Genomic DNA, 13,675 nt, shown 5'->3' on the forward strand with positions numbered 1-13,675 from the left:
TAATCCGCAACCATCCTGTTCTTGCCACCAAAGTGGATAACCTCACATTTATCCACATTCAAAGTGGATAACCTCACATTTATCCATATTTATCCAGGCACTGATTATCCCTCGATCAATCAGTGCCTGAGGTGAAGCTGACGATATCTGGGTTAGTATGGGAGCTGAAACCATTATCTTGCATAGAAAGATATGTAATGGGTAAATAAAATACTTTTATCTTTAATGGAGTTGAATTATTTAGTTTCGTTTACACTAAAAAGGTTAGGTTTATCAGGAATACTCATAATTAATTGTACATGATTTTTTTGTGTTGCTGCAATAATGTTCCTGTGAAGCAGCAGCAAGCAAGAGTTTCATTGTTTCAGACTCAGTGCATATGAAAATTAAACACTCTTGACTCAATTGGAACAGTGGACAGTATTTTCCTTTCAAATCTTAATTTGTCATGAGGTCTCTTCAAAATCTTCATTTTATTAATGTGCTGAAGAATGTGTCATCTATCATCAAGATCATCATGTCCTCTTCTCACTGCTACCATTAGGCAGAAGGTACAGAAGCCTCAGGTTCCACACCACCAGGTTCAGGATCAGCTACTTTCTTACTACCTGTACTATCAAGTTCTTGATTCAACCTGCACAACCTAGATCCGACTCAACAAGAGAATACGAAGGACCACATCTTGCACTTGGGCGGCACACTGGTGCAGCGGTAGAGTTGCTGCCTTACAGCGCCAAAGATCCTGGTTGATCCTGACGATAGGTGCTGTCTGTATGGAGTTTGTACGTTCTCCCTTTCACCGCGTGGGTTTTCTCTGGGTGCTCTGGTTTCCTCCCATATTCCAATGACTTGCAGGTTTGTAGGTTAATTGTCCCCAGTGTGTAAGATAGAACTGATTTACGGGTGATCACTGGTCGGGCAGACTAGGTGGTCCGAAGAGCCTGTTTCCACTCTGTGTTTCTAAACTAAACTAAAACTAGACACTACCATGGACTTGGTTTTTTGTCTAATTATATTTTTTCACTAATGTCTTGTTTTTGTTTTGTTTTGTTCAGTTTTTGTTTCTTTTTGCTGACTTCCAGAATTTTATGTGTAATTTAATTTAAATATTATTTATATTTGTCCTTCTGTCCCAATACCTTTTTTTTTTTTACCTTTGGCACCATTTTACCTAGGTGAAGTGTGGTTGGCATGTGGTCTCTGACCTTGATCAATCTTTGTTGTACAAATTATCAGCATATTTGGACTGGACTGGAATGGCAAAATTTATGAGCTTGGAATGGGTTTGTGTTCAGATTAGCCAAGGCCAAAGGTTGGTTTAACATTACACCTGAGCAAAACATTTAAAATTCAATTGGAACCAGATCCAAAACTAATAATATAAGGAATGACAGAGGGCTGCCCTAATCTAACGATATTTCAAAGACGCTTCCTTGACTATGGTTTAATGGCTGTGAAAAGACTAATACTTAAATTCTGGAAAAAGATAACAGTCCCCACATTGAAGATGTGGATCACAGAAATGACCGAGACACTACATCTAGAAAAAATAAGACTTGGCTTGACTGACAAACCTGACCAATTTTCAAAAATATGGTCTCCTTTTATTGAATTTCTTCAACAACATAATGGTTGAACACAAACTCAAAACCGACGCTAGGGTCGGGTGAGCGAGCGTATGGAAGGGTAGTGGGATATATCTCCGCTTCTGTCACTCCTTCGTTGGTCTGGGGTTTTCCTTTTTTCTTTTTCGTGTTTTTCTTGACATTTTTTCTTTTTCTTTCTCTTTTCTTTTTTTTTCTTCTTTCTTTTTTTCCGATCTGGTTATTAGTTCACAACATGTTAAAACTGAAGCAATACGAAAATTGTATAACTGTTATGTCGATCATTCTCTCTTTGTACAATTGCTTCTAATAAAAATAAATATTAAAAAAAAACATTACACCTAAGCAGATCTCTACTGTAGACCTGAGGGACAAGTGAGTTACCAATTAAGCTACAGTCTTCTTCATTCGTGTCCATCATCTATGTTTCAAATGCTCGGCCAGGCTCTTGCACAGTGGACAGCCTTCTCGTTTGCCACTGCTAGATCTGCCAGGCAGCATTGTTCACCAAGAAATGGGCATCTTAGTAGATGTGGCTCTGGTATTATATTTAATTCACATGTTTAATCAATAATGTTTTATTATTAATGTTTTATGTATCATTCTTAACTGTTACTGTATGTCATGTTGTCACTTGTGGGCGGAGCACCAAGGCAAAATCCTTGTATGTGAATACTTGGCTAATAAATAAAAGGCCGGTTAGCTCAGTAGGTTAGCTCAGTAGCTCACCACTCTGTGGTGCTAATAATGCCAAGGTCGTGGGTTCAATCCCCATATGGGCCAACTAACTATTTATTTATCAGGTGAACCTTCGGCAAATAACAAGCTTACCTATGAAACTGTACATCATTTTTAGAGCGGCACAGTGGCGCAGGGGTAGAGTTGCTGGCTTACAGCGCCAGAGATCCGGGTCCGATCCTGACTACAGGTGCTGTCTGTAGGACACCCTGTGACCGCGTGGGCTTTCTCTGGGCGCTATGGGTTCTTCCCGCACTCTAAAGACGTGCAGGTTTATAGGTTAATTAGCTTCTGTAAATTTTAGCTATATTTAAGAGGGAGTTACATGTGTCCCTTGTGGCTCAAGGGATCAGGGGGTATGGAGAGAAGGCAGGTACAGGATACTGCGTTGGATAATCAGCCATGATCATATTGAATGGTGGTACAGGCTCGAAGGGCCGAATGGCCTACTCTTGCACCTATTTTCTATGTTTCTAAATTTATTCATTCGTTCATTCATTCATGGATTGTACAGATGTTCCACATTCACATTCTGTGTCTGCCACATCTGCATGGCCCCATTTGCTCGTATTGGTCTTGCATCGGCACATCTCTGTACAAAGCCTATTGAGGGATTTCCAGGTCTTCCACTCACACCTGCGACCAGGTGGTAGCTGTTCATTAGCTGGGAATGGCATCTTCATGTGATGGTGGTTTTCACTGCGTTTATTTGTTTGAGGAGGCCGTGAAACTGGCTGGACTGTGTGAAGGAAGCTCTTCCTCGACATCAGCCGTTTTGAGGCTGGGTGATGGGAGTGACATGAATGGCAGGTGTCCCCAAGTTGCCGACTACGTTCAGGTCTACCTGAGCTACTGTAAATGACAGTCATGGTGTTTATCTCATCATTTTGAGCTGTTACAATCTTGCCTCGTTATAATTGTAGCTTTCACAATATAATGCTAAAATTCAGGTTTTGACTTGCCAATCTGTTAGTGTGATGAAGGGTGTGGCAAGAACGACTGGATACATAAAATAAAGTTAAAATACTAGAAGCTGACATAAAAACAGATCACAGGGAGGACGGATAAGGCACTAAATAATTAGTTTAGTTTAGAGAGATACAGCCCACCGAGTCCACACCAATCAGCGATCCCCGCACAATAACACTATCCTACACACACTACGGACAATTTACATTTTTACCAAGCTAATTAGCCCACAAACCTGTATGGCTTTGGAGTATAGGAAGAAACCGAAGCAACGTGACAAAACCCACGCAGTTCATGGGGAACGTACAACCTCCATACAGACAACATCCAGAGTCAGGATCAAACCGAGGTCTCTGGCGCTGCAAGTCAACAACTCTACCGCTGCACCACTGTGCAACTTGTTTATATTAATATTTGATATATACCAACAACAATAGGTGCCTCTGGTGCTACAAACATGTTACTCGGACTCGCTAACACAGCCATGTGTGTTTCCTCGGTGCTTCCCTGTACCTCCATTTTATGCGAAATGACTTATCTTTGTACATCCCCGCCCCCACCTCAACGAGTTCAGGGTTCACCATGAAGTAGAGCTTTGCTTCCGTCCCCTCCACCCATGCCTTTTTCTATGGGAAGGAGTTCTCACCACCCAGTAGTGACCTCTTCTCCTGTCTCCAACATTCCTCCTCCTCTTGGAATCCTTCCTTTGTCTTATCTTGCCTTCAGTTCTTTCCACCACCACCCCCCCCCCCCCCCCCCCCCCCCGACATTGGGGGGAGGGGGGGAAGTTGGCATTCAACACCAAAATCGATACAATTGCCAAACTCTTTCTTCTAAATCGTTCTTCGTGTAAATCTAACACCATTTCTAGCGATCACCCATACACTAGTTACATCCTGCACCTCAGGGGCAATTTACAGAAGCCAATTCATCTACAAACCTGCACGTCTTTGGAATGTGGGAGGAAACCGGAGCACCTGGAGAAAATCCACACGGTCATGGGGAGAACATACAAACTCTGTACAGACAGCACCTGTAGTCAGGATTGAACCCGGGTCTCTGGCACGGTAAGGCAGCAACTCTACGTCTGCACCACTTTGCAGTTTCAATTTACATCATGGTTTGCACAGACATAGTGGGCCGAAGGGCCTGTTCAGTGCTATCTGTTCATCATTATCTTTTGATACTCCATCTCTAACTCTGGTTTTCTCTCCTATCACATTCCCACTGTCGAAACCTAATGCAAAACCACCATTCCTATTTAGAACATAGTACAGTGCAGCACAGGAACAGGCCCTTCAGCCCACAATGTCTGTCTAAACATGATGCCAAAATAATCTCATTGTCTGCACATGATCTACAGTTGCATTCTTAGAAAACGCCCCCATTGCGATTTTCTGTAATGCAAAACTACATTATCTCTTGCAGTTCAAAGAAAAATTGTCTTTTGTTTTTTTACGCTACCCGCATACATTCTACATGATCAAATCTATTCCTGATCAAATTTTACTTGAATGGTTTAATAATTCAGTAAGGGATAATATCTATTACCCTGAAAGGACTGTAACATAGACATCACCTGTACTGTTTGGCAGAACATAGAATAGTACAACAGGCCTTTCAGCCCACAATGTCTGTGCTGTACATAATTACAAGTTGAATTCATCGAGTCTGCCTGCATGTGATCCATATCCTTCCATTCCCTGCTTATCTGAAAGCCCCTTAAACTCCACTCTAATATCCGGTTCCACCACCACCGGCATGTTCCAGGCACCCACCAACCTCTGGTAAAAAAAACCTGCCCCACACATCTCCTTAAACTTTGCCTCTCTCACCTTAAAGCTATGTATGCCCTCTAGTCTTTGACATTACAGTAGCTATATATTTTATACACACACATATATACGCACACACTCCCTATGAGGCTCCGCGTCTGGCGTTATGAAGTATACACCGACAACATTCACAGGACAGCGGATTGCCGCAAGAGGTTTCGAGAGCAGGAAGTTTGACTCTGGCTTGTAAAACCTGACGCATTTCGGATGAAACCGGCCGGACGATAATTTGTGTTTAACTCTCGTTGGCTTTATAAACAACCCCGCCGGAATCCTCGTCGCTTTTCCGGGCGAACTGGTCGAGCTGGACTGAGAATGTGTAAAAAATATATATCTGGGGGAGAGATGTGACGCGATTGAAGACCTTGGCGTGGGGGTTCGCCGGGTCTCCGTTCGGACCGAATCATTCATTCAGCTCAACCCTCTAGGAATGAGTCCAGAATAACTGGAGAGCAGGAAAGTAATTCAGTAAGAACGAGGTTTGAAAAACACACACACACGCAATGTTAATGACTCTAATATGTGTGGCAACATCGTCTTGCGACAAACAGGGGGAAAGCAGAGAGAGGGAGAGAGGCAGTGTTGTTATTGACATTCCTGGCTGGTTCTGATACGGTTTCCCGAGATCTTTGGATTTCCTGACGTGGAAAGGCGTAGATTTGCAGGGTTGTTCAATCCTACCAATTGATTGTTTTACATTGCAAGTCTCTGTGTGTTTTGTTCTGAGGCTTGGGTTTTTTTTTTTCTCTCCTGAATGCACGGGAGGTTTTTTTTTAATCTCCCCCCATTGAAAGTTTGTTCAGAACATGCGTCAGTCGCCGTCTGCACCTTGGCTGTGCGGAGTTGATGTGTCGATTGAGCGAGTTATGTGAAGTGCTCGGTGGGGGATTGGGAGAATGCAATACTGTACATAGATAGGGAGTGCTCACGGGAGAGACGGGGAGGGAGAGTAGGATTCAAGTGGAGAGAGTATATAAAGGGGGTTGGAGAATGCAATAGATAGAGAGTGCAGTAGGCAGAGAAGGAGGGAGAGGGTTAGTATTTAGATTTAAGTGGAGAGAGTATATAAAACAGACTATGAGGTTGCAATGGGTCTTTTCTGGTTAAGGAACATTCTTGCTTGTAGGTTGCCGAGGGCAAATAATGGCAGAGGCAGCAATTGAGAGGGGTTTTTCTGCACGTTTGCAGCTGAATTATTTCTGACCTGGTTTAAATGCAGCGGTGCGAGCGATGGAAAAGTACGAGACGCTGGCGTACGACACTGCCTTGAGTACCTTGGTGGCGGTGTTGATCTATGTGGTTCTGAAAGTGAGCGTGGATGGTTACCGGCAGTGGCGAGCTCGGGCCAAGGTGCTGGTGGTGGGCTCGGGTCCGGTGGGCTTGACGGCGGCGCTGATAGCCGCTCGCTCGGGCAAGGTGCAGCGCCTGGTGCTGTTGGAGGAGCGTTGCCGCACGGCGCTGCTCGCCAGACCGCAGCAGATCGCCCTGGACTCCCGCAGCGTCCGCTTCCTCCTCGGGCTCGGCGTGGACTTCGACAATGTGGAGGGATGCTGGCACAACGAGCACTTCTTCACCAAGGTCGGGGTCTTCCAGGAGTACCTGCTCAGCCTGCTGGAGAAAAGGAAGCAGGAGATGGACATTCAGATCCATCTTGGCACCAAGGTAAGATAGACACTAAATCTCTGGAGAGAAGGAATGGGTAACATTTCGGGTCGAGACCCTTCTTCAGAGTTAGGGATAAGGGAGACCCTTCTTCCTTCACATTAGGACTTCCTTCCTACACATTTCGTCGGCACTAAGGTACATTGGGCCACATGGCAATCTTGGGATAGACTTAAGCTGGGCAGCACAGATTCAGGTCGTTCGGCCCACCACGTCCATGCTAACCTTTCACCCATTAACACTTATCCCATTTACCCCCATGAGGACCATGCCCTGACTAGACTTCAGATACATTAGTTTGCATTAGGTAGATATCCATTTCCTAATTTAGTTTAGAGATACAGCGCAGAAACAGGCCCTTCGGCCCACCGAGTCGGTGCCCACCAGTGGTCACCACTGCGCCATTATGTCGCCCCAATCTCTGGAGTAAAAGGATGGGTGGTGTTTCGGTTGGGGACCCTTCTCCAGAGACGCTGCTTGACCCGCTGAGTTACTCTGTCAATCTTTAGCATAAACCAGCAGCTGCCGTTCTTTGTTTATACATTTTGTCTGACTTCAGATGCATTCGTTTGCAAAAGTAAGATATCAATTTCTCTGGGATGCTCATTTCAGTGGACCACTGCATTTAAAGCATTGTTTTAACGCTGGAGTTGTATTGCAGAGAAAATAGTAGTCTATTTGTGCACAGCAAAATTCCATAGTGACCATAGAGCCATACAGCATGGAAATGGACCCTTCTGCCCAACTTATCCATGCTTACCGAGTTGCATAACCCAGCTAGTCCTGCTTGCTTGTGTGTCATCTTTACTATCCATGTACCTGTCCAAGTGTTTTTTAAAAGGATGAAATTGTACCAACGACTATTATTTCCTCTGGCAGCTCCTTCCACAATTGTCTTTCATTATGGATAGCACACAGCAAGAAAAGTTTATCACTGTACCTCAGTATATGCGACAATACAAAAAAACCTAAACTAATGCGGCATGGTAGTGTGGCGGTATAATTGTCACCTTACAGCACCAGAGATCCGGGTTCAACCTTGACTACAGGTGCTAAACTGTACGGAGTGACCACATGGGATTTGGCTGGTTGTTCTGGTTTCTTCCCACAGTCCAAAGTCGCACAGGTTTGTAGGTTAATTGGCTTTGGTAACATTGTAAATTGTCCCTAGTCTATAGGAAAGTGCTAGTGACTGGAATTGCTGGTTGGCATGGACTCGGTGGGCCGAAGGGTCTGTTTTCCTGCTGTATCTCTATATATGTACCTCCAAAGTCTAAAATAAACAAAATTGCCCTTTGTCCTCTCACCTTAAACTATGACCCTAGCTTCCCTACCCTGGGCATTGTGGAATAAGTGAGGGATTACTGTTGGACAGGGGGGTGCCTTCTAGGGTTAATGCTATTGAACCTGAGCAACCACCTAGAAGAGTAATGGGCATTTACTGCCTGACTAAATAAATGACAGTGGGTCATAGAGTCAGATAGCACAAAAAGAGTCCCTTGAGGCTAACCCATCCATGCTGACCAAGATAACCCTATCTAGTCCCATTAGGTTGCATATAGTTTAGTTTATTATTGTCGCATGGTTTCACCGACAAAAGTTTTATTTTTGCTGTGCTATCCAGTCAGCAGAATGACTATAAATGATTACAATCACGCTGTTCACAGTGAACGGATACAGGAAAAAAACATTTGGTGCCCGATTTAAAGATAATCTGAGCGTCTCCAATGAGGTAGATGGGAGGTCAGGACCTGCCTCCAAAATGTCCTCTGGCAGCTCATTTAGCATACCCACCATCCTCTGAGTGGTCCGAGTCATGTCTTCAATAGTGCCCTGGGTTATTCGACTTGACGGCTGCACTTATCTCCCTGGTGTGTATGATTTAAACCACAGCCTTTTGATTCTGCTGAACATCCATGAACCTCTGAGCAACAATTGATGCCTTTAAAATACAATCTTTAATTGCCATAAACTGTCAGGATCTCATAGTCGTACAGTGTGGAAAAAGGCCCTTTGGCCCAACTTGCCCACGCTGACCAACATGCCCCATCTGCACTAGTCCCACCTGCCTGCATGTGGCCCATATCCCTCTAAACCCAACCTATCCATATACCTGTGTAAATGTTTCTTAACTCTGGACAGAAGACTGAGCATTTACCCAATCCATTTCTCTCATGTTTTTGAACACCTCTGTAAGATCACCCCTTAACCTCCAAGGAATACAATTCTAGCCTGCTCAACCTCTCCCCATAGCTCGGGCCCTCGAGTCTGACCCCTGAGCTGACCTTTAATGGCTGGTACATTTTGGGTTATTTTGCCTGTGCAGTTCATTCGGATATAGTGACCATTCAAACTTTGGTTCTGTTATGAAATGTAGGTATGAAATGGTTAATATTTACCACAAGACCCTTTTTATTGTAAGTTTCAGTTATCAAGTGTGTGGAAATAATTGGACTCCTCTTGCTTTGACTGTCTTGTATCCAGTACCCAATTACTTCTGAAGTTATTTTGTGGTGTAACAATGGATTGTGTGTAACAACATTGGCATCAACTACGATTGTAAAGTAGCTGGAAATTTTTGATGTGTCATTAGATTTAAAACACTATTTTCTACCAGCTAATATTCTCTTCATCTTGGTGAGTTATTGTCCCATGACCATATGCTCACTCGAATATTACGTAGTGTTTAGACATGTTGCTTCATTCATTCACTTATTTTCTGCCGTCAATCTAACATATTTCAACACCAAGTGCCTCAATGATCAATGGTTGGCATTCTCAAGCCTAGCCTGTAGAACAAGCAGTTATTTTAGAAGATAGATTTTAACAGTGCACTCACTATCTGTTCGATGCAAATTACTCTTGCTTTATTTATTAACTCCTGACCTAAATACCAGTTTATCTAATATACCACAACACTGGAAGATTGTGTGATGCAAGCAATTGTGGGTAAAATGGTTATCTGCAGACTATTTGGTATTGTGACTGCTCGTTAATAATTGACTGAGGTAGAGTGCTGCCTTTCACTACCAGAGTCCTGGGTTTGATCCTGACAACGAGTGACGTCTGTATGAAGTTTGTACGTTCTCCCTGTGACTGCGTGGATTTTTTTTTTAGGTGCTGTGGTTTCCTCCCACACTCCAACGATGTGCCCTCCAAGGATTGTAGGTTATTTTGGCTAAGGTGAAAATTGTAAATTGCACCTACTGTGTAGGATAGTGCTAGTGTATGGGGATCGTTGGTCGGCACAGACTCGAAGGGCTTGTTTCCGCACTGTATCTCTAATCTAAAATTAAACTAAAGACTGAGGGGTGTTTAACCCGTTCATTTTACTCTTTTGTTTAAATTGGACTTGGTTTGTTCATCTCTGCTTCCAACGCCAGTCTCTCTACTACAAAACAGCCGTAGCATAAATCCCTATGACATTGTGAATGATTTTTGTGGCTGGTGTTTCATTATTTGTGACACTTAATATGAAGCTTTGGAGTTGAAGCCCATTCGAATACGCAGCGAGGAAATGCAAGACTTGGCTTATTAAGATATTGCTACTTCTCAGTCAGTTCTGGGTTTGGGTTCCACTTCTGAGACCTTGTCACTCTCATAGCAGCACTGAGAGCTTGGCATACCTGGGCATCAGGCCTGGCTCACCCGCCATGGAACCGGGGACCCACCTGGAGTGGGAGCCTTGTCCAAGGCTCATCTCTTGCTCGCCTTCGAAGATCGGGAACCGGAAGGTGGAGAGAGTCGGCGACAGTGGTGGGTGCGGGACAAAGGGCCAGTAAAGAGAACCAGTGGGGGTCTTGCCTTCTGTGACCTCAAAGCAGGAGATGCCCCCTAGGGCACGAAGGCTGAATTTGGCCAGATGAGAGAGTGGGATGACGGTTTGCTGCCAATCTGGTTGGAGGCGATGGTTGCAGTGGCCCTTTATGGCCATCTGCAGCTGGGACTAGAAATGGTGCGAAAACCTGGCAACTCTTGCATATGGACTCTGGGCTGTTTCTATGCATTTGGAACTTACTCGGGGATTGTACTTGTGTATGGCAATAACATTACTGATCTATATGTAAAGAAAAATTACTGTACCTTGGTGCATGTGATAATAAAAAGGACCCTTGAATGATAGAGAGAATGTTACACCATTGGCAATGCTGACTATTGGACACTTTGCTGAAGTGAGGCCACATCTCCCATTTTACGATTGATGTAATCTCCCTGGAAATAATTTTAAGAGCTGGCGAGTTTCTCTGGTACGGAAATCACAAACCTCGCCAGTTATTTTATTAGGAAAAGGCTATGTGCAAATTTACGGCCATATTTTCAACAGTGCAACAAACAACCTTTTATATTTTAACGCTTGATTGACTGCAGACATTAGAATGACTAATCTCCTTTGTAACTGAAAATGTAAGTATTTTGTGTTTTCTTCTTCTAGTTAGTGTTTCTTTCATCAGCATGACCATATGTTGCTAAATCATTATAGTGAGACTTGCGTTTGTCACTGAATTATCTTTTGGATATCATTGTTTACATTACTGTTCTCCCAGTTATTCTATGCTCATGAACTCCGATGGGTTAGAGATGGGGAAGTGAATGAGATCAGAATTTGCTGTGGAATGAAAGAACATGAGTTGGTGAAGAACGAATATCACTATTAGTTTAGTTTATTGTCACATGTTCTAACATACAATGAAAAGCTTTCTGTTGTGTGCTATCCAGTCAGCAAAAAGATTACACATGGTCATAATCAAGCCGTCCACAGTGTACAGATACACATTATAATGTCTGAAGAAGGGTTTCGGCCCGAAACGTTGCCTTTTTCCTTCGCTCCATAGATGCTGCTGCACCCGCTGAGTTTCTCCAGCTTTTTTTGTGTACCTCACATTATAATGAAGTTGTCCGCAGTGTACCGATACAGGATAAAGGGTATAGTGTTTGGTGCAAGATAAAGCCCAATAAAGACCGATTAAAGATAGTTTGATGGTCTCCAATGAGGTAGATGGAAGCTCAGGATTACTCGCTAGCTGGTGAGAGGATGGTTCAGTTGCCTGATAACAGCTGGGAAGAAACTGTCCCTGCATCCAGGGGTATGCATTTTCAAACTTCTTGTCCGGGGTGAGACTGGTCCTTGATTATGCTGCTGGCCTTGCCGAGGCAGCGTGAAGTGTAGATTATGTGGCATGGAGGAGAGTTTGGGCTCTGCTGGATGTTGACTGTATACTGCTTTCTATCAATCGCAGTTATAACACGTTGTCCCTCTCCAGAGATAGACACAAAATGCTGGAGTAACTAAGTGGGTCAGGCAGCATCTCCGGTCAAAAGGAACAGGTGACATTTCGGGTCAGAGTCGGAGTGAGGGAAATTGGATGTATGAGAAGGGACAGAACAAAGCAGCGTTTGCATTGATGAATCCGGAAAGGTGGAGCCCACAATGGTCCATTGTTGGCTGGGGTGAGGTGGTAACAAAGGAATACAGACGGTGAAATTAGCATGCGGACCAAGGTGGGTGAGGGAAGGGGAGATGGAATGCACGCGTTACTTAATGTTAGAGAAATCAATATTCTGCCCAAGGAAAATGAGATGTTGTTCCTCCAAAATGCATGTGGTCTCACTCTGACAGTAAAGGAGGCCCAGGAGAGAGAGATCAGTATGGGAAGGGGTCCACTCCATTCGAGCTTCAGGAAACTGCTGCATTTTCATTTAATGCATGAAACCTAATTATAAACGTTGATGTCTGTATCTAATGACGTAGGTGCCCTTTTTGACGATATTCTTGCATTGCCATTTGACTTCTTACTCTGGGAAAGGAGAAGGAACAATTGAAATTAATGAATCTCATTTTGGGCAGCTTGTTAATTCTTCAAAGGTTTGTATAAAATGCTCTTGTTCTAATCAAATTAAAACTTTCTTGTCATTATTATTCTTTGCATCTATCACTATTGTTCTGATGCTCAGTGATTTAAGAATAGGGAGGGACAGTGGAACCTCCAATTTACCTAGATATTATCCCTGGCTGTTCGACTATTATTTGTTTTTCCAGCATTGTGTATGAAATTGTGAGCCGCAGACATGATGGGGAGATATAACTTAATAGAGCACACTGTTACCCTAGGTGGTTCAAAGCTTAAAAATGCATGGGGTAAAGCTTCACCCGTGAATACTAACAGCTTCCAGCATTAACCATTTAGTGTCCTTCAGAGACTAATTTTCACACTGTCATTTTTTAAACATTTTTTATAAATCCTCTGCTGCTAGGTGACCGGGTTCGATGGGGAGGTGGTTCAGGTATTGAAGTGCCCAGACATGAGTCAGAAGATCTGATGTATCATTCCTCAGCCTCCAATATTATTGCATCTCTTACGATGGAAACCAGAATATCAACCCTACTTTTAACATTTGAGAACCAACCTTTAAACATGCTACTTGTAAAATTATGCTTCAAACCTCAATGACATTCTCCTGGGTAATTCTTCATTGTGCAGCAGGTATTTTTCTTTTCCGACTCATACAACGTGGAAACAGGCTCTCGGCCCAACTTGCCCACACAAGCCAATCTACACTAGTTCCACCTGCCCGCGTTTGGCCCATATCCCTACAAACTTGTCCTATCCATGTACCAGTCTGAATGTTTTTTAAACATTGTGATGGCACCTGCCTCAACTATCTCCTCTGGCAGCTCGTTCCATATATCCACCACTCTGTGTGACAATGTTACCCCTCGGGTTCCTCTTTTAAAACGTTCCTATTGAAGCTTTACCATTTAAAACTTGAAACCTCATGTTAAACCTATGTCCAATGGTTTTTGATTTCCCCCTTCTCTGCGTGAGAGACTCTTGAGCGTCTACCCGATGTATTCTCTCATGATTTTTA

General features: G+C 43.5%; 1 protein-coding gene and 1 long non-coding RNA gene across 3 annotated transcripts in view; one reads left to right on the top strand and one right to left on the bottom strand.

The window, feature by feature from the left end:
- Positions 1 to 296: 296 nt before the first annotated feature.
- LOC129705327 (uncharacterized) lies at positions 297 to 6,483 on the bottom strand. Its single transcript, XR_008724881.1, has 3 exons — positions 6,351 to 6,483; positions 2,436 to 2,599; positions 297 to 1,820 (listed from the first exon to the last, which is right to left on the bottom strand). It is a non-coding gene; the product is annotated as an uncharacterized LOC129705327 (long non-coding RNA).
- The window catches only part of si:dkey-234i14.6 (uncharacterized), a 74,635-nt gene continuing 66,580 nt past the window's right edge, over positions 5,621 to 13,675 (top strand). For both annotated transcript variants that reach the window (XM_055648840.1, XM_055648841.1), the window contains exon 1: positions 5,621 to 6,808. In XM_055648840.1, the coding sequence (XP_055504815.1) occupies positions 6,377 to 6,808 (432 nt within the window). In that variant the 5' untranslated portion in view covers positions 5,621 to 6,376. The remainder of the gene's footprint in view (positions 6,809 to 13,675) is intronic.

This window comes from Leucoraja erinacea, chromosome 17 (assembly GCF_028641065.1).
Source record: "Leucoraja erinacea ecotype New England chromosome 17, Leri_hhj_1, whole genome shotgun sequence".
NCBI lineage: Eukaryota > Metazoa > Chordata > Chondrichthyes > Rajiformes > Rajidae > Leucoraja > Leucoraja erinaceus.